Source organism: Podarcis bocagei, assembly GCF_964188305.1.
Source record: "Podarcis bocagei genome assembly, chromosome: 16".
NCBI classification, from domain to species: domain Eukaryota; kingdom Metazoa; phylum Chordata; class Lepidosauria; order Squamata; family Lacertidae; genus Podarcis; species Podarcis bocagei.
The window spans coordinates 14,967,944-14,988,317 of record NC_138142.1 but is presented as its reverse complement, the minus strand read 5'-3'; the positions used below and the strand labels follow the sequence as shown (position 1 = coordinate 14,988,317).

Here is a 20,374-nt window from a genome sequence, read left to right as displayed (position 1 = left end):
CCTGGACAGTTAAGTCCAGTCAAGGGCAACTATGGGGTTGCGGTGCTCATCTCGCTTTCAGGCCGAGGGAGCTGGCGTTTGCCCACAGACAGCTTTCCAGGTCATGTGGCCATCATGGCTAAACCGCTTCTGGCACAACGGAACACCGTGATGGAAACCAGAGCGCACGAAAATGCCGTTTACCTCCCCGCTGCAGTGGTACCTATTTATCTACTTGCACTGGCGTGCTTTCAAGCTGCTAGGTTGGCAGGAACTGGGACGGAGCAACGGGAGCTCACTCTGTTGCGGGGATTCGAACTGCTGACCTTTGATCAGCAAGCCCAAGCGGCTCAGTGGTTTAGATCACAGCACCACCTGCTCCCAATTGACTAGAAACTATGCACTGGTTGAAGGCCAGTAAGTTAGTTTGTTAATGCCCCATTACAGCTAGAGATCCTTCAGATACTGTCTAGCGTGTTCTTCATCTCATCGTCTTTTCCTTTGTATTCTGAATTTGTTTTGGAATGTGTGTATATATATAGCATGCATATATGAAATTATTTATTTTTTATTGTTGATGCTTTGATTCAGTCTCTTTGAGGTGTTTTATAGAAAGCTATTCCTGAATGGATATAAATAACATTTCCCCCCAATGAAAATGCTGTAAATCAGTGGAACAAGCATAGCCCTGTGGACTTTTTAGCCTCAAATGTGATTTGTTTTCTGTGTTCTTTTGATGAATGGGCTACAGACGGCATAGGCAAAGCAGTAATTAAAGAATAACTCCAATGTTTTCTGCCTCTTCCTCCACCTTTTAAAAAAATAAACAGGGTCCTACCTACCTGATGGGAGTGCGTTAGATCCCGATTATTACTTCTCTACAATCAGTTCCAGCTTCTCGGTCTCGCCTCTCTTTAACGGCATCAGCAACAAGGAGTTTAACATTCCACTGGAAATGCTCCGACACCTGCTGAACATGGTATGTCATGAGGCACTTAGGCCAGCCTTCAGTTGCCTGCTGCCCTCCAAGATGTTTGGGACTACAGGTCCTATCAGCTGTGCTGGCTGGGGCTGATGGGAGCTGTAGTTCGAAACATCTGGAGGTGCCAGGTTGGCGGGTACCGTATTTTTCGCCCTATAAGACGCACTTTTCCCCCGCCAAAAATGAAGGGGAAATCTGGGTGCGTCCTATGGGGCGAATGTAGGCTTTCCCTGAAGCCTGGAGAGCGAGAGGGGTCAGTGCGCACCGACCCCTCTTGCTCTCCAGGCTTCAGGAAGCTATCCCCCCCAGCAGCGCAAGGTCCCAGAGCGATGCCGAAGGTGCGCGCACCTTCGCCATCGCTCTCCGACCCGTTGGGGGGCTGGGGTCGGGGGAAGCTCCGGCTCCCCCTGCCCCCAGCCGCGCAAGGTCCCAGAGCGATGCCGAAGGTGCGCGCACCTTCGCCATCGCTCTCCGACCCGTTCGTGGGGCTGGGGTGGGGGGAAGCTCCGGCTCCCCCCGCCCCCAGCCGCGCAAGGTCCCAGAGCGATGGCGAACGTGCGCGCACCTTTGCCATCGCTCTCCGACCCGTTCGCGGGGCTGGGGTCGGGGGAAGCTCCGGCTCCCCCCGCCCCCAGCCGCGCAAGCTCCGAGAGCGATGGCGAACGTGCGCGCACCTTCGCCATCGCTCTCCGACCCGTTGGGGGGCTGGAGTCGGGGGGAAGCTCCGGCTCCCCCCGCCCCCAGCCGCGCAAGGTCCCAGAGCGATGCCGAAGGTGCGCGCACCTTCGCCATCGCTCTCCGACCCGTTGGGGGGCTGGAGTCGGGGGGAAGCTCCGGCTCCCCCCGCCCCCAGCCGCGCAAGGTCCCAGAGCGATGGCGAAGGTACGCGCACCTTCGCCATCGCTCTCCGACCCGTTCGCGGGGCTGGGGTCGGGGGAAGCTCCGGCTCCCCCCGCCCCCAGCCGCGCAAGCTCCGAGAGCGATGGCGAACGTGCGCGCACCTTCGCCATCGCTCTCCGACCCGTTGGGGGGCTGGGGTCGGGGGAAGCTCCGGCTCCCCCCGCCCCCAGCCGCGCAAGGTCCCAGAGCGATGCCGAAGGTGCGCGCACCTTCGCCATCGCTCTCCGACCCGTTCGTGGGGCTGGGGTGGGGGGAAGCTCCGGCTCCCCCCGCCCCCAGCCGCGCAAGCTCCGAGAGCGATGGCGAACGTGCGCGCACCTTCGCCATCGCTCTCCGACCCGTTGGGGGGCTGGGGTCGGGGGGAAGCTCCGGCTCCCCCCGCCCCCAGCCGCGCAAGGTCCCAGAGCGATGCCGAAGGTGCGCGCACCTTCGCCATCGCTCTCCGACCCGTTGGGGGGCTGGGGTCGGGGGGAAGCTCCGGCTCCCCCCGCCCCCAGCCGCGCAAGGTCCCAGAGCGATGCCGAAGGTGCGCGCACCTTCGCCATCGCTCTCCGACCCGTTGGGGGGCTGGGGTCGGGGGGAAGCTCCGGCTCCCCCCGCCCCCAGCCGCGCAAGGTCCCAGAGCGATGCCGAAGGTGCGCGCACCTTCGCCATCGCTCTCCGACCCGTTCGTGGGGCTGGGGTGGGGGGAAGCTCCGGCTCCCCCCGCCCCCAGCCGCGCAAGGTCCCAGAGTGATGGCGAAGGTACGCGCACCTTCGCCATCGCTCTCCGACCCATTCGCGGGGCTGGGGTCGGGGGAAGCTCCGGCTCCCCCCGCCCCCAGCCGCGCAAGCTCCGAGAGCGATGGCGAACGTGCGCGCACCTTCGCCATCGCTCTCCGACCCGTTGGGGGGCTGGGGTCGGGGGAAGCTCCGGCTCCCCCCGCCCCCAGCCGCGCAAGGTCCCAGAGCGATGCCGAAGGTGCGTGCACCTTCGCCATCGCTCTCCGACCCGTTGGGGGGCTGGGGTCGGGGGGAAGCTCCGGCTCCCCCCGCCCCCAGCCGCGCAAGGTCCCAGAGCGATGCCGAAGGTGCGCGCACCTTCGCCATCGCTCTCCGACCCGTTGGGGGGCTGGGGTCGGGGGGAAGCTCCGGCTCCCCCCGCCCCCAGCCGCGCAAGGTCCCAGAGCGATGCCGAAGGTGCGCGCACCTTCGCCATCGCTCTCCGACCCGTTGGGGGGCTGGGGTCGGGGGGAAGCTCCGGCTCCCCCCGCCCCCAGCCGCGCAAGGTCCCAGAGCGATGCCGAAGGTGCGCGCACCTTCGCCATCGCTCTCCGACCCGTTCGTGGGGCTGGGGTGGGGGGAAGCTCCGGCTCCCCCCGCCCCCAGCCGCGCAAGGTCCCAGAGTGATGGCGAAGGTACGCGCACCTTCGCCATCGCTCTCCGACCCATTCGCGGGGCTGGGGTCGGGGGAAGCTCCGGCTCCCCCCGCCCCCAGCCGCGCAAGCTCCGAGAGCGATGGCGAACGTGCGCGCACCTTCGCCATCGCTCTCCGACCCGTTGGGGGGCTGGGGTCGGGGGAAGCTCCGGCTCCCCCCGCCCCCAGCCGCGCAAGGTCCCAGAGCGATGCCGAAGGTGCGTGCACCTTCGCCATCGCTCTCCGACCCGTTCGCGGGGCTGGGGTCGGGGGAAGCTCCGGCTCCCACCGCCCCCAGCCGCGCAAGCTCCGAGAGCGATGGCGAAGGTGCGCGCACCTTCGCCATCGCTCTCCAACCCGTTCGCGGGTCGGGGGAAGCTCCGGCTCCCCCCGCCCCCAGCCGCGCAAGGTCCCAGAGCGATGGCGAACGTGCGCGCACCTTCGCCATCGCTCTCCGACCCGTTCGCGGGGCTGGGGTCGGGGGAAGCTCCAGCTCCCCCCGCCCCCAGCCGCGCAAGCTCCGAGAGCGATGGCGAACGTGCACGCACCTTCGCCATCGCTCTCCGACCCGTTCGCGGGGCTGGGGGCGGGGGGAGCTCCGGCTCCCCCCGCCCCCAGCCGCGCAAGGTCCCAGAGCGATGCCGAAGGTGCGCGCACCTTCGCCATCGCTCTCCGACCCGTTCGCGGGGCTGGGGACGGGGGAAACTCCGGCTTCCCCCGCCCCCAGCCGCGCAAGCTCCGAGAGCGATGGCGAACATGCGCGCACCATCGCCATCGCTCTCTGACCTGTTCCGGGGGCTGGGGTCGTTGGAAACTCCGGCTTCCCCCACCCCCAGCCCCGCAAGCTCTGGGAGTGATGGTGAAGGTGCGCTCACCTTCGCCAGCGCTCTCCGACCTGCTCTGGGGACTGGGGGCGGGGGAGCCGGAGCTTCCCCCGACCCCAGCCCCGCGAACGGGTCGGAGAGCGAAGCCGAAGGTGCGCGTACCTTCGCCATCGCTCTGGGACCTTGCGCCGCTCGGCCTCCCCCACCCCCAGCTTGGGCCTCCCCTACCCCCAGCCCCGCAAGCTCTGGGAGTGATGGCGAAGGTGCGCTCACCTTCGCCATCGCTCTGGGACCCTTTCTGGGGGCTAGGGGTGGGGGAAGCTCGGGCTTCCACCACCCCCAGCCCCTGCAAGCTCCGAGAGCAATGGCAAAGGTGCGCTCACCTTCGCCATCGCTCTGGGACCCTTTCTGGGGGTGGGGGAAGCTCGGGCTTCCCCCACCCCCAGCCCCGCAAGCTCCAGGAGCCACTCTGGCTCCCATTCTGGGGGCTGGGGTCGGGGGAAGCTCGGGCTTCTCCCGCCCCAGCCCCGCGCGGGGGGGAATAAATTTTTTCCCCTTTATTTCCCCCCCAAAATCTAGGTGCGTCCTATGGGCCGGTGCGTCCTATAGGGCGAAAAATACGGTAAAAAGGTAAAGGGACCCCTGACCATTAGGTCCAGTCATGACCGACTCTGGGGTTGGGGCGCTCATCTCGCTTTATTGGCCGAGGGAGCCGACGTACAGCTTCCGGGTCATGTGGCCAGCATGACTAAGCTGCTTCTGGCGAACCAGAGCAGCACACGGAAACGCCATTTACCTTCCCGCCGGAGGGGTACCTATTTATCTACTTGCACTGGCATGCTTTCGAACTGCTAGGTTGGCAGGAGCAGGGGCCGAACAACAGGAGCTCACTCCGTTGCGGGGATTCGAACCGCCGACCTTCTGATCGGCAAGCCCTAGGCTCTGTGGTTTAACCCGCAGAGCCACCCGCATCCTTCAGTGACTCTTTAGGGTCCTGCTAACCCAGGGCATGTGATCAGCATTAGCCCCTCAATGCTAGGCTTCGTGCCCAAAGGCTGCCCCTCTAAGGCCCCAGACAAGGAAGCCTTGAAAGGGTATTGGAAGCTCTTACCAGTGCAAACTGTCTGAGCCAAGGGCTCTGTCCAGGGTCCTGACAGAGAGCAGGGGCCGAACAACAGGAGCTCACTCCGTCGCAGGGATTCGAACCGCCGACCTTCTGATCGGCAAGTCCTAGGCTCTGCGGTTTAACCCACAGCGCCACCCGCGTCCCGCCAGGTTGGCAGAGTCTGGTCTAAAAAATAGCAATGTTACTAGCATGCCTCTTTGAGCCAGAATGCGCTAGGGCCTAATTTGTGGGTTGAAGAAAGAAACACTTTTAATAACACTGAAAGAATGTCTGGCTTTGTTTTTGTGCATGTAGGTAAAGCAGATTGTTGGGGATTCAGTCCTCCGAAACTTAGATGGCGTTGTCTCTGAGGTTATTGAGGTATGTTAACTTCTTCACCACATTATTATTTTTAAAAGAACTTAGTTTGCTGCTTGCTATTGTGAATTGGACAGGCCTGGTTCTTAGAGTTTAATCGAAAGCTTAATGCCTACAGAGGATTTTCCACACATATTATTAACAAACATATGGGGAGGGGCTTCTAAAAAATTGAGGTTATCTATAGTATTAGCAATGTTGAAGTAATGTTTGAAATCTATAGATTAGCATAGGTTACATGATTAATTTATGCCTCATTTAATTCTTTTTTAATATATATAAATAGTAAAATCTGTTCAGAAAGCAATATATGTGATGGTCATTCATATGCTTACTTATGTTTCAATGATATAATTGTTGTAAATTATTTATAGTATCAGCCGGTGCTTTTTTTTGTGGCGGAACACAGGAGTACGCATACCCCTAAACATTTTGTGAATCTCTGTACTTTTGTCCATTTACTGTATTTATTTTCCCCGATTTGAACCATAAAATGGTGATTTTTCTTGAGTCAAAATGAGAGTACGCCTAAACATTTTTAAAGAAAAAAATCACTGGTATCAGCCATATATGTGGTGCTTTATAAAGAATTGGGGTGGGGGCAGGTCTTTGCCCTAAGCTGCTCAGTAAAAGCTCAAGCAAGATGAAGGGAGGAGGGAAGAGGAAACTCAATCATTCTACAGAGATTAATCCTGGAAGAAAGCTTTTGGTGTTCCAATATTGCTCTCCAGATGATTTTTCAAATTGGCTGTACGTAACTACAACTCTCTTTCCATTTTATAGGAAAATCCCCATGCAGATTTGTTCTACAAAATGTTCAGTGATCCACTTTATGTTGCCCAGTTCAAGATGCTGAGAGACACGTTGTACTATATGAAAGGTGATATTTGAATTGATAAGCTTTTACCCTTGGTGACGAAAGAGAATTGCAAGTATATGAGTTTCATGCTTGACATTGTGGGCCGGCTTAAATATAACCAGCTGTGTGAATGAACTGGACTCACACAGTTTCCCTTTTCTTCTTGTGCAGCTGCGAGGAGGAGGTCAGAAAACCTGTGGTTCAACTTTTAAACAAACTTCAGTTTCCTATTATACCTAAACTTAGGAAACTGGGGATTGTTTAAACCAGGGTGGATATGGCCCTCCAAATTTTGCTGAACTCCAGCTTGTGTCATCCTTGACCATCAGCTAAGCCATATGGGACTGTTGTTAGTTGAAGACCAACAATATCTGGTGGGGCACATGCTCCCCACCCTTAGTTTCAAATGTAGTTTGTTAGAAAAAGCCAGAATAAAGCTGGTGTCCTGAACCACAGTTTAATTAAGCCTTAGTTCCCTGAATTTGGACATAATGAGGAACTAAGCCATGAGTTCAGGTTCAGACTACATGTTGAGCCTAACCATGGCTTAGCAGAGCAGAGCAGAACAAGCAAAGGAGGCGGAGTTTGTGATGAACTATAGTTTGACGTAGCATGACGTGTGAACCAGGCCCTGCCAAGCCAAGTATCTCCAGTTCTCTAAATATCTAAAAATTAAATTACTATCATTCAAAATATATTACTGTAAGCTAAAAATAACTTTGCTGCTTTATATAAAAACCTCTGGTGCCTTATGGTAGTCCTTCTAAGTGTGTATATGCTTATTTGTCTTTATGTTTAAGACTTTTAAATAATACACTTTTCCACAAAGCCTTTCCTTTAGTTCTTATTCTCTATACTATTTCTTGTCAGTTAACTTCAGTCCTCATCATTCAGTACTAATCTCTGTCCCAGGGAAAGGGAAGTTGTGGCATTCCAGATGTTGTTACACTCCCAGCATGGCCAGTGGTCAGGGCTAATATGAGTTGTAGTCCACAATTTTAGGAGGACTACAGGTTTGCCACCCTGTTCTATTAATTCCTTCAATTTTTCTCTTTCCATTTTTCTTAGGCTTCAAAACTCTTGAGAATCGCTGCTTTATAGCATGCAAATGTCTTTAGGGTGAATGATGGTGCAGAAAGGAATAGTTTAAGTAAGGGGTCAGTAAAATTTTTCAGCAGGGGGCCAGTCCACTGTCCCTCAGATCTTGTGGGGGGGCTGGACTATATTTTTTGGGGGGAAATGAACAAATTCCTATGTCCCACAAATAACCCAGAGATGCATTTTAAATAAAAGCACACATTCTACTCATGTAAAAACATGCTGATTCCCAGACTGCCCACGGGCCGGATTTAGAAGGTAATTCAGCCGGATCCGGCCCCCGGGCCTTAGTTTGCCTACTCATGGTTTAAGTCCTCAGGAATAGACTAGGTAGCAAGCCTATCAATTGACTGGTGCCTTACACTTTGAAACAAACTTGTTTCAGAAAAGTGCCGTCGTATTTCACCAGCTTTTAGCTTTTGTTCCTCCTTTCAGTTTAGAGGTGACCACTGTAAGAATCTAATCTCCCCCTCCCCTCTATTTACCTTCTCAGATCTCCCAACCTCGTTTGTGAAGGAAATTCATGATTTTGTGCTGGAACAGTTCAACAGCAGCCAGTCGGAGCTCCAGAAACTCCTTCACGACGTAGACAGATTACACAATGAGCTGAACCCTCTGAAGCTACGTTGCCAAGCTAACGCTGCTTGTGTGGATCTCATGGTGTGGGCTGTGAAGGATGAGCAAGGTGTCGTGAAGCATATTTTTTTAAAAAAATATTTTAAAAGTTCCTGGCAAAATAGCTTGCGCTATTTTTGGTAGGCTGCATTTAAACCCCCACAATCCCCAACCCTGCATGACATTTTGTAAAAAGCTTTTAATCCAAGTTTTGGGGTGGAGGGGCGTTCCTGCCTGGTGGGAAATTTCCACAAAATTCATTATCTAGCACTTTCCCCCAGTTTGCCTCAAAGCCTCCTTGGGTGTCCTTTGAAACACGCAATTCAGTTGGCCTTTCCCCCCCCAAGAGAAAGCTAGTAATTAATCATTCATTCTTCCATGCGGACTTCATAAAAGTCGTAACTGTCAAAAGAAAAGAAAAGAAAAAAACTATTCTTAGATGGCCAAGCATGCTTTTATATCCTTTTGTTCTTTTGCAAATAAGGGGCAGAAAACCTGTGCATTAAACTGTCGGAGAAACTGCAGTCCAAGACTTCCAGCAAAGTAATCATTGCTCACTTGCCTCTTCTGATTTGCTGCTTACAGGTATGCTAGTAATTGTGAAATGATTATTTAAGTATGGTGTAAGCTCTTATTTTGGGACGCGGGTGGCGCTGTGGGTTAAACCACAGAGGCTAGGACTTGCCGATCAGAAGGTCGGTGGTTCGAATCCCCGCGACGGGGTGAGCTCCCGTTGCTCGGTCCCTGCTCCTGCCAACGTAGCAATTCGAAAGCACACCAGTGCAAGCAGATAAATAGGTACCGCTCCGGCGGGAAGGTAAAGGGTGTTTCCATGCGCTGCTCTGGTTCACCAGAAGCGGCTTAGTCATGCTGGCCACATGACCCGGAAGCTGTACGCTGGCTCCTTCGGCCTATAGAGCGAGATGAGCGCCGCAACCCCAGAGTCGGTCACGACTGGACCTAATGGTCAGGGGTACCTCTTATTTCCACTAGTATGATTGGGAACTTGTAGTCCTCCTGCATGTTACTGAGACTACAGTTCCCATCACCCCCCATACCACATGTCCAATGGTCAGGGATGATGGGAGTTGTTGTCCAACATCACCTGGAGGGTCCTAGGTTCCCCATCCCTGGTATAGACCCTGGACTGGTTCAGACACAATAGCCAAACCCCTCCCAGATAAATTATTCAGTGGTGGTACGGTGCAGAGATTCTTCTGTACATAATGATGTATCTTTTAAGTGCCCCTGCATTGCAGTGATCCTCACTTTTAAGGTCAGGGAAAAGATGTGTGGAATTTTGCACACATTTGTCAGTGTCACATGATTGCACGCCACCTTCTGCTGTGTAATATTAGACACCAGTTAGAAATGTTAACGATTAAACAGCATTTGATAAAGCCATGAGCTGTCAAGGCATAATTCAAGGTGTTAGTACTAGCGTATGAAACCCAAAATGGCTTGGGACCCAGGTACCTAAAAGAGTGCCTTCCCCAATACAGTGGTACCTTGGTTCTCGAACATAATCCGTTCCGGGAGTCCGTTCAACTCCTGAAACTGTTCGAAAAACAAGGCACGGCTTCCGATCAGCTGCAGGAGCTTCCTGCACTCAAGCAGAAACCGCACTGGATGTTCGGCTTCCGAAAAACGTTCGCAAACCGGAACACTTCCGGTGTTGCGGCATTCGGGAGCCGATTTGTTTGGGAGCCAAGCCGTTCGATTACTGAGATACCACTGTATCTTAGATGCTCCTATCAGATTTTGATGCCTTGGGTGTGCCACCACTGCAGGTTGCCTGCTTGGTGTTGACCAGTGACAGGGCCTTCTTGGTAGTGATGTCCTGTTTGTGGAGTGCCCTCCTCGGCAAGGTGCCCCATTATTGACTTCTGGAATGAATTCTTTAAAGAAAATACCTGTTCACCCAAGCATTTGTTGAGTGAAAAATATTGTTCATGGCAACCCTGAAATCACTAGCTGAGGGGACCATTCTTAGGATTCTAAAATTACAGTGGTACCTCGGGTTAAGTACTTAATTCGTTCCGGAGGTCCGTTCTTAACCTGAAACTGTTCTTAACCTGAAGCACCACTTTAGCTAATGGGGCCTCCTGCTGCTGCCGTGCCGCTGGAGCACGATTTCTGTTCTCATCCTGAAGCAAAATTCTTAACCCGAGGTACTATTTCTGGGTTACCGGAGTCTGTAACCTGAAGCGTATGTAACCTGAAGAGTATGTAACCCGAGGTACCACTGTATTATTGTTGCTGATGTGCTTGCCAAACTGGGCTCCTCTGGGAGGAAGGGTGGGATATAAACCGAACGAATAACTCTAAACTGAACGATTAACTAAATAATATAAATATCTTTCTCTTAGGGTCTAGGCCGCTTGTGTGAGCGTTTTCCTGTGGTGGTTCACTCGGTGACGCCATCCTTGAGAGATTTTCTCGTGATCCCTTCTCCAGTCCTGGTGAAACTTTACAAGTACCACAACCAATATAATACTGGTATTGTGGGTTTTTTTTATCACTGTATGGCTTCTTCTGTGATAAGCTGATCTAATTCGTTGTGTCTGTCTGCCTCTCTTTTTATTGTGACATGTCTTGGTAGTGCTAGTCGAAGTTATATTGATGAATATCCTAACTGCGTTTTTATCCTGCCTTTCATTCACGGAACTGGCAGCCTATATGGCGTTCCCTCTTCCCATTTGTCCTTGCAGAAACTATGCGGGAAAAGGTAATGGTGGTGGCTGGCCCACTTCACGACTGAGCTGGGATTTTTTAACTTGAGTGCCTTCGGTTCTCCTTCAAAACCCTCTATCGCAAGGGTTGCCAACCTTTTTGAGCCCATGGGAACATTCGGAATGCTGAGAGAGTTTTTTGGGCACCACCACCGTTTGTGTTTTTTTATTTTTAACACAGAGGCTTTTCTGTAAGGTTTGGATAAAGGTTGGATCCAGGAGAATTAACACATCTGCTTAAATTTGCAAGGGGTCTGCAACCCCCCCCCAATGAAGTTAAATCTTCATTCGGTAGATCACAAAGTAAAAATCACAGGTCCAGTGCTTGCTGGCACCACAGACATAGAGCTGAGGCATGGACCTTGGTTAATTTTACATTGGCTGGTGGTTTTGTCATTATCCTATCTCTGAACATATCTGTGGTCACAAAGGCACTTTAAGTTGATAGTGGCTTGCGGGACTCCCTTCTTGAAAAAGAAAACAACCCTGAGGATTCATAGCTCTGTTCTGATGTTTTTGGTGCCACGGCAGTGCTGGAAAGCATCTGATTTGTGATTTTTACTGGTGTTTGAGGGAGGGAAAACATCTCCCCCCCCCCCGCAAATCATGCGGTTTCAAGAGGATCCTTTTCATTAGACCTCTCTCTTTTTCCCTCCCTCTCTCTCCAGTCTCTTCTCCTCCTGACTCCTGCAGCTCCTCACTCATCCCCTGCCTCGCCCTCTGTTTGTTCCATTTTCTTCCCCTCACTCTCCCAGATACCCTTCCTTTCCCTCCTACCATCTTGGTTGCTCTGCTCTCTGTTCAGCTGCTCAAGTCCCAGTCTGAACCTTCGGATGCACATAAGAGGAAGTGGGAAGGAATGTTGGTCTTCCAGCTTCCTCCTTCAGCTCTATGTGCTTTTGGGGGACGGAACCACCGTCACTACCCCATGGGGAAGGAAACAGGGAGCTCAGGGGAGGGGGGTGGAGAGGCTTTGTTGCACCAGGGGAAGTCCTTAAGAGTGTAATTGTGGGAATACCATCTCTAGCCACATGAGCTATGTACTTAGGGCAGGGGCTCCTAAACTGTGGTCTGTGACAGGTGGTCCACCATTTTTGGATCATAGAATAATAGAATTGCAAGGGAGCCTGAGAATCATCTGCTCCAACCCCCAGCAATGCAAGAGGAATAGATGTGTGTTTGAAGATGGGAGGCCGCACATGAATTGCATTAAACATTTGTCATGATTTTAACTGTATTTCCATTGCTTCTTTTAATATACAGTCATAGGTAAAGGTAAAGGGACCCCTGACCATTAGGTCCAGTCGTAGCCGACTCTGGGGTTGCGGTGCTCATCTCGCTTTATTGGCCGAGGGAGCCGGTATACAGCTTCTGGGTCATGTGGCCAGCATGACTAAGCCGCTTCTGGCAAACCAGAGCAGCGCACGGAAACACCGTTTACCTTCCCGCCGGAGCAGTCCCTATTTATCTACTTGCACTTTGACGTGCTTTCGAACTGCTAGGTTGGCAGGAGCAGGGACCGAGCAACGGGAGCTCACCCCGTCGCGGGGATTCAAACCGCTGACCTTCAGCTCGACAAGTCCTAGGCTCTGTGGTTTAACCCACAGCGCCACCCGCGTCCCTTGATATACAGTCATACCTCGGGATGAATACGCTTCAGGAGCACGTTACTTCCGGGTTTCGCCCCTCGTGCATGCACAGACGGTCAGAATGATGTCACACGTATGCGTGGAAGCGGCGAAACACGACCCGCGCAGACGCGCAGTTGCGTCTTATGTTCTGTTCGGGATGCGAACGGGGCTCCGGAACGGGTCCCGTTCGCATCCCAAGGTACCACTGTATATATTCTTAAAATAAAGCATAATATATGCAATCTTCTGGGATAGCTCAGTCAATAGAGCACGAGACTCTTAATCTCAGGGTTGTGGGTTCGAGCCCCACGTTGGGCAAAAGATTCCTGCATTGCAGGGGGTTGGACTACATGACTCTTGTGGCTCCTTCCAACTCTACAATTCTATGATATATGAGAAAAATAAGAAGCAATTAAAATAGAATTAGAAACTTGACAGCATCTAGCACAGTGTGTTACGGTTGCTACAACAAGCAGAAAGATCAGTCACTGGTCTGCCAAGACGCTCAGTCGTTTTCAAGTAGGGGAAAAAAAGTTTGGGAACTGCTGACTTAGGGAAACCTTTTGATCCATAGCTGCCTTTCACAATTAACTCGGAAGTTGCCGTTCTACAGACACACACCAAAGCTCCATCAAAGCATTTTATCGTATCTTTTTGTTGTTGTTCTGTTAGGAGGCAATGACATCAAGATCAGCATAACAAATGAGCATGCCGAGTCCACTGTAAGTGTAATGTCTGGCAAGAAGAGTCAGACCTCCATGTATGAACAACTGCGGGATATTGCGATCGATAACATCTGCAGGTATGAACTGGGCTTTAGACATAGATTTGTCTTCCAGACATGGTCAGAAAGCAGATTCTGTTGTGAAGAGTGGCTGGGGAAACCCAGCCAGAGGGGCAGGGTATAAATAATAAATTGTTTAATAATAATAATAATAATAATAATAATAATAATAATAATAATAATAATAATGGGAAGTGAATATAGATTTTGAGAGAGTTATTTGGGCCTGCTAATTTGCGGGGAAGGCACCAGACTTTGGCGTTGAATGTGGTCCACTTTTCTGTTTTATTACACCCCAAATACATTCTGGCTTATGTCCACCGCTTCTTGCAGGTGTTTGAAAGCTGGGCTGACGATAGACTCGGTAATTGTTGAAGCCTTCTTAGCTAGTTTGTCAAACCGCCTGTACATCTCGCAGGAGAGTGACAAGTAAGTTGTTTGTGTGCAATTTGGCTACTCCTTTCCCCTACCATTGCCTTAAAAGGTGCAGAAATTTCTTACACATGCGCCTGTGTCTTTGTAAAGCCTGATGAACTGAATCTGGCACATCTTACGAGCTTCTGCAAGAGATCTGCAACTTGTGCACGTCAGGCATAATAACTTTATCGTTAGGCCCTTATTTTTTCTCCCTTAATTTGCCTCTTTAGATCACCAGTAGGGGGAGGAGACATGAATTTCTTACGGTGATACAAACACATTTTTTACTGGTCTGTTTTAGGGAGGCCCATCTGATTCCAGACCACACAATACGTGCATTGGGGCACATTGCAGTAGCCCTGAGGGACACGCCAAAGGTGATGGAGCCAATTCTTCAGATCCTGCAGCAGAAGTTCTGCCAGCCGCCTTCTCCTCTTGATGTGCTCATCATTGACCAACTGGGATGCTTAGTTATCACTGGAAATGTAAGAAGATACGAACTGGCTGGGGAGCTGTCAATGGCAGCTGATGCATGGATGCTTCTGGGTAGCCTGTTGGTTGAGCATTCATCCCGATTTATTTGCAAGGAGACTAGATGACGTTGGCTATTTAAGGAGCATTCGTTCGCATTTGTGGGGAGATTAGATGATGTTGCATCAAAACCAGTGTTACCCCACCCTCTCCAGTGCATTTTTTTTTGGGGGGGGGGAAGTGAGTTTGCTGTTCAAGAGTGCCAGATCCACTATAATTGAACAACCTGAATTTGCTAGTGGGTGATTGAATCACACCCGAAAATTGCAAAAGCGTGACAGCGCCTGTAGTCTGTTGCCCTGGGGGTTCAATGTCCTTTGTGACTGAAAGCTCACAAAACCCTGTTTTATAAATGCTGCAGCTGCATTTATTTTGTGTCCTTTGTCTGGGTCGCTCCTTTCTGAACAGGATCTCTCTTCTTACCTACCAGAGATAATTGTAAAAGGGAGTCAAATCCAACTAACTCCTAGTCAGTGTAGACCAATTGAAATTAACAGACCTAAGATAGATAGGTTCATTAATTTCAATAGGTCTTTTCCGGTTAGGACAATGTTTTTATGTAGCTTTTGGTTTTATGTCCCATTTTGTATTTATCTTTTTGTAAACCACTTGTGAATCCTCTTACAGTCAAGAGGTGCCTAAATTTTATGAAATCAATTCATTAATTATTGTAAATTGTGTTTTACTTACTTACTGCAAGCCACCCAGAGAACATTTTATGTTATGGGGTAGCATACAAATGCCAAAAAGAATAAAAATTAGAAAGGGAGTTGTAAGCTGTCTCCCTACCATGTTTTGGCGAGGCCTTTTGAACCTTGATTGTACACACAGGGTCATGTGATGGGTGGCGACAGGTGATGGGAACCTGGGTATCGGTGCCAGGGGTAGGCTACAGAAGGACAGATAATAGGGCAGGAGAAAGAAGCTAGGTGATCCAAGGAAAAGCCTGTGTTATTTTGTAATCCTTGCAGAGAATTGGTGGGAATTAGTGGTGCTTATAGGGACGCGGGTGGCGCTGTGGGTTAAACCACAGAGCCTAGGACTTGCCGATCAGAAGGTCGGCGGTTCGAATCCCTGTGACGGGGTGAGCTCCCTTTGCTCGGTCCCTGCTCCTGCCAACCTAGCAGTTCAAAAGCATGTCAGTGCAAGTAGATAAATAGGTACTGCTTCTGCAGGAAGGTAAACGGATTTCCGTGCGCTGCTCTGGTTTGCCAGAAGCGGCTTAGTCATGCTGGCCACATGGCTGTACGCCGGCTCCTTCGGCCAATAAAGCGAGATGAGCGCCGCAACCCCAGAGTTGGTCACGACTGGACCTAATGGTCCTTTACCCTCTAGTGGTGCTTATTCCTTCCCCTACACACCAATTTCCCCTTGCAATCCCCCTGCCCCTGCAACAGTTTTAAGTGGTTCAGTCCTGTAGCTAAGCTGCCAAAGTAGAAGTGAGCCTGGCTTTGGGGGGCAGGGGGCGGAGCAGCACTTGTAGGGAGAAGCAATGAACTCGCGAGCTTCCCTGCAAGTACGTTCACCTCTTATTCCCACTGTCTTGACGGACACACGGTTGAGCTCTCATGTTTGCTAATGCAATGTCTAGTACTCCCCAAAGTCTTTGGAACGCTGGCTGTTCAGGACATGAATAGCTCCAGCCGCAGCAGGAGACTTGCTCCAATGGGAGTCCTTTGTCTCTAGGAGCAGACCTGATGGCCTGTATCCCCCAAGTCCCTTCTCTCTGTGAAGAGCAATGAGGGATTAAAGAGGCCATACTCTGGCCCACAACCTTGTGCTTCTTCTGAGTGCTCTCTGTGTGTTTTGATACAGTATTCAAAATTAATTAGTTGTGCCAAAGTGCCTTTCTGTTTGTAAAGGTTTTGGGTTTTTGTTGTTGTAGGTTTCTGTACTTGGTGCTAATTTTATCTTTTTATTTCCATTCAGCAATATATTTACCAGGAGGTATGGAATCTGTTTCAGCAGATCAGTGTTAAAGCTAGCTCAATTGTATACTCTGCAACAAAAGACTACAAGGATCATGGATATAGGTAATCTTTATTATGCTTGCTGGCTCATTGGAATTTTTTTTTTTAAAGAAAGCATTATTGTCTCATTAAAGTCTGTGGATTCCTCCCAAAGGCATTGGTGTTTAATTTTCCTATCAAGCATCTGACACGTCTATTAGTCCTACTCAGAGGAGACCACTGAGATTAATGGATGTGACTGAGATTGATTAATTTTAACGGTTCCACACCAAGTATAACTTAGTCGGATGCAACTTTTATGTGGTAAAGCAGGTTTATCCAATATGGTGTCTTCCAGATGTTGTTGGACTACAACTCCCATTAGCCTCAGCCAGCATGGTCTGCAGCCAGGGATCATGGGAATTGTAGACCAGAAGCATCTGGAGGGCATCATATTGGCTAACCTTGCGGCAAGGCATCAGATTCTAGCTGATCTGTGAATACACAGTATTCTTATGGTTCATTCTTACAACATTCTTGTTTGTTTATTATTATTTACTTATGAATCCAAATTTATTATAGCCCGTCCTTCCTGCCAAAGGACCAAGGGCAACAAATGCAAAAAGTTAAAACAGTACAATTAAAAATAACATCTAAAACATTAGAACATCTGGCTCAGCGCTTTCCTTGTGCTCTGTCTCTTTTCACTTCTGCTGTGGATGAAAATGGGAACTACAGTGGTACCTCAGGTTAAGTACTTAATTCGTTCCGGAGGTCCGTTCTTAACCTGAAACTGTTCTTAACCTGAAGCACCACCTTAGCTAATGGGGCCTCCTGCTGCCGCCGTGCCGCTGGAGCACAATTTCTGTTCTCATCCTGAAGCAAAGTTTTTAACCTAAAGCACTATTTCTGGGTTAGCGGAGTCTGTAACCTGAAGCGTATGTAACCCGAGGTACCTCTGTATTTAAACAAAGGCCTGATTCTCTTACTGATTCTGCCGTTTTCCGTCACCCCCCTTCCCACCAGGCACTGTTCCTTAGCTGTTATTAATGCCCTCGCAAACATAGCTGCAAACATCCAAGATGAACACCTTGTGGACGAATTGCTGATGAACTTGCTGGAACTGTTCGTACAACTCGGGCTCGAAGGGAAGAGAGCCAGTGAGAGGGCAAGTGAAAAAGGCCCAGCGCTAAAGGTAGGACGTGAAGTGAAGCTTCTTGCAGCCGTTCAGAATAAAAGCTATTAGCTCTAAACGCAGTCAGAATTGGCCATACAGTACTGGGCTGACTTGGTGTAGGCTGTTTTGTGTGCTCTTAAGTGGGACAGAACTGTCTCATTAACCATAGGCATGCTATTTTACTGGGTCAAGCCATTTTGTTTGCTTTAGAAGCTAAAGCAGCTTAAACAGATCTTACTACCAGTAACGAATTTCATTACAAGGGGAAATGAGATCTGATTGAGCAGCCAGCGGCTTCCTTGAATGCCCATGTGCCAGTCTCTACTCATGACCTTGCAGTTGCTTTTCTATCATTGTTACGGGAATTTCTGTTTTTTCCCTCAGCTTTTCTGACATCTCTTCCCTTCTCCCCCTTCTTTCTTTCTTTTTTTTCTTAGGCATCTAGCAGTGCAGGGAACCTGGGAGTTCTGATTCCTGTTATTGCTGTGGTGAGTGTTTTAAACCCAGGTCATTTACTTTTTGGAGCAGGGCACCGTGCTTGGAAGCTGGATATTTTGGGAAAATCTGAACGGAGAAATATGTAAAACGGTGATTGACTCTCCCCCCGCACCCCTTGCTAAAAGTACAAGACAGTGATCATCTGTTTATGAACATGATTTCATCGAAACTTGTGAAACTGTTTAATATAGTTCAGTCTTGTGAACTGAAAAAAATAAAAAGTTTTTTTTTTTGTGTGTACCCTATTTTCCGCTCTATAAGATGCACTTTTCCCCTCCTAAAAAGTAAGGGGAAATGTGTGTGTGTCTTATGGAGTGAATGCAGGCTGCGCAGCTATCCCTGAAGCCAGGAGAGTGAGAGGGATCGGTGCGCACTGATCGCTTTCACTCTCCTGGCTTCAGGGATAGCCACGCAAAGCCTCCGGAGCGCAGCGGGATTGCTCCTCCCGCTGTGCTCCAGAGGCTTTCTGTTGCTTTTGCTGAAGTCAGGAGAGCGACATGGATCGGTGCGCACAGATCCCTCTTGCTGTTCTGACTTCACTTTGCTGGAGAGGCGCTGCGCAGAGAGCGATAGCTGCGCAGCACCCCTTCAGTGAAACGGGAGGAGAAATGGAAGGGGCTCCCTTTCTCCTGCCGCTTCGCTGAAGGGGCGCTGCGCAGAGTGGAAGAGATTTTTTTTTCTTGTTCTCCACCTCTAAAACTAGGTGCGTCTTATGGTCTGGTGCATCTTATAGATCGGATAATACGGTATGTGCTGGCTTACCGATGCCAGGATATCTGTGTTATCAATAGGTGTGTTTTTTTAATTGTCACTGTTAATAATATAATTGTTCCCATCCATACTTTCTGCATTTGATTTCTAAAGTCATTGTTTACCATTCCTCCCCCGCTTGTATGTATATACAGTCATACCTTGGTTTTCAAACAGCTTAGTTCTTGGACGTTTTGGCTCCCGAATGTCGCAAACCTGGAAGTGAGTGTTCCGGTTTGCGAACTTTCTTTGGAACCCGAACGTCTGACGTGGCTTCTGCAGCTTCTGATTGGTTGCAGGAGCTTCCTGCAGCCAATCAGAAGCCACACCTTGGTTTTCGAACATTTTGGAAGTCAAATGGACTTCCGGAATGGATTCCATTCGACTTCCAAGGTACAACTGTGTGTGTGTGTGTGTGTGTGTGTGTGTGTACTCATACATCTGATGTAGTGTATTACAGTCCACAAAAGCTTATGCTATAATGGGTTTGTTAGTCTTTAAGATGGGCGGGGAAGCTGTGGTTCTCTAGTTCTTGCTGGGCTACACCTCCCATCATTCTTGACCACTCACCTTGGACCCAATTTAAGTTTCCACAAAACCTAGTTGGTTTAGAATCATTCCCTCTATTTCCGAAGTTGAGGCGGTGAGCGTTACTGCCTATGTTGCCAACCTATTTGATTTGATTTCATATTTGTATTCCACTTTTCCAACAGCAATGTTGAGCTCAAAATGGCTCACAATAATAGCAATAGCGTTAAAGATGGGTGAACGTTCTTATCGATATGATCACATAGGGGGAGGTATCAGCAGCCTTGGGGAGTACAAAAAACCCCCACACCTTTAGGAGGAAAGAAAAATATCTGAGGGGAGAACATTCTGAAAAGCAGCTCAGTGAGGAGTGAGAATTCTCAGTGGGTGTGGAATGCTTCCTGGTTCTTGGGGAGAAAATTGGGACAGGTGTGTGGAATGGGGTGGTTGGTATTCTGTGTGCAGAGACAAATACTGGATGCAAGCCTTTTTTATACAAAGGAAGAAGCATGCAGTTGTGTAAAAATAAAAGCCCTGTCAAGCTCTGTATTTGTTCCTGTATGAGAGAGAACTTTTTATTCAGCCTGGTTTATAGACAGCGAGAATTCTGAAAAGCAGTAATTTCTCTATCTACAAGCCAAGACCAATTCCTCCTCAGGAAAAAAAAAAAGTTGTTTACACTAAAGACTTCAAAATATATACTTCAAGGCCATTATGGTGTTTGATCTGAGACCCCCTAATCTGCATTTTTTCAACCATTAAGCTCTCTGTAAATACCGTTATGAGCCCTAACAGAAGTTAATGGTTACATTGAGGGCCTGTAAACCAAATATTTAGTTTTCTTGCACAATTTGTGGTGATCAAGAGTTCCCAGCTCCTATTGCAGCTGGGCTTTTCTGCTTAGCCTTTTTTAAAAGGTAGCTAGCTAGGAATTGATCTGTTTCCGGAAAGGGGGCGGGGAGTGCTCTTCAAAATGGCCGCTTGACACGCAACATCGTATATTCCTGGCATGGGGAACCAGGGGCCCTCCAGATGTTGCGGAACCACAACTCATTTCCTCCTTGGCCGTAACATCTGGAGGACCACAGCTTCCCCGTTCTTGATACAGTGGTACCTCATGTTACATATGCTTCAGGTTACAGACTCTGCTAACCCAGAAATAGTGCTTCAGGTTAAGAACTTTGCTTCAGGATGAGAACAGAAATTGTGCTCCGGCGGCGCGGCGGCAGCAAGAGGCCCCA

General features: G+C 49.9%; 1 protein-coding gene across 1 annotated transcript in view; it reads left to right on the top strand.

The window, feature by feature from the left end:
- The window catches only part of PI4KA (phosphatidylinositol 4-kinase alpha), a 106,738-nt gene that overhangs the window by 22,018 nt on the left and 64,346 nt on the right, over positions 1–20,374 (top strand). Inside the window, exons 8-19 of the mRNA XM_081174620.1 lie at positions 810–958; positions 5,502–5,567; positions 6,348–6,444; positions 8,015–8,206; positions 8,621–8,721; positions 10,506–10,635; positions 13,172–13,301; positions 13,617–13,712; positions 14,002–14,185; positions 16,161–16,264; positions 17,207–17,375; positions 17,795–17,845. Of these exons, the coding sequence (XP_081030746.1) occupies positions 810–958; positions 5,502–5,567; positions 6,348–6,444; positions 8,015–8,206; positions 8,621–8,721; positions 10,506–10,635; positions 13,172–13,301; positions 13,617–13,712; positions 14,002–14,185; positions 16,161–16,264; positions 17,207–17,375; positions 17,795–17,845 (1,469 nt within the window). The remainder of the gene's footprint in view (positions 1–809; positions 959–5,501; positions 5,568–6,347; positions 6,445–8,014; positions 8,207–8,620; positions 8,722–10,505; positions 10,636–13,171; positions 13,302–13,616; positions 13,713–14,001; positions 14,186–16,160; positions 16,265–17,206; positions 17,376–17,794; positions 17,846–20,374) is intronic.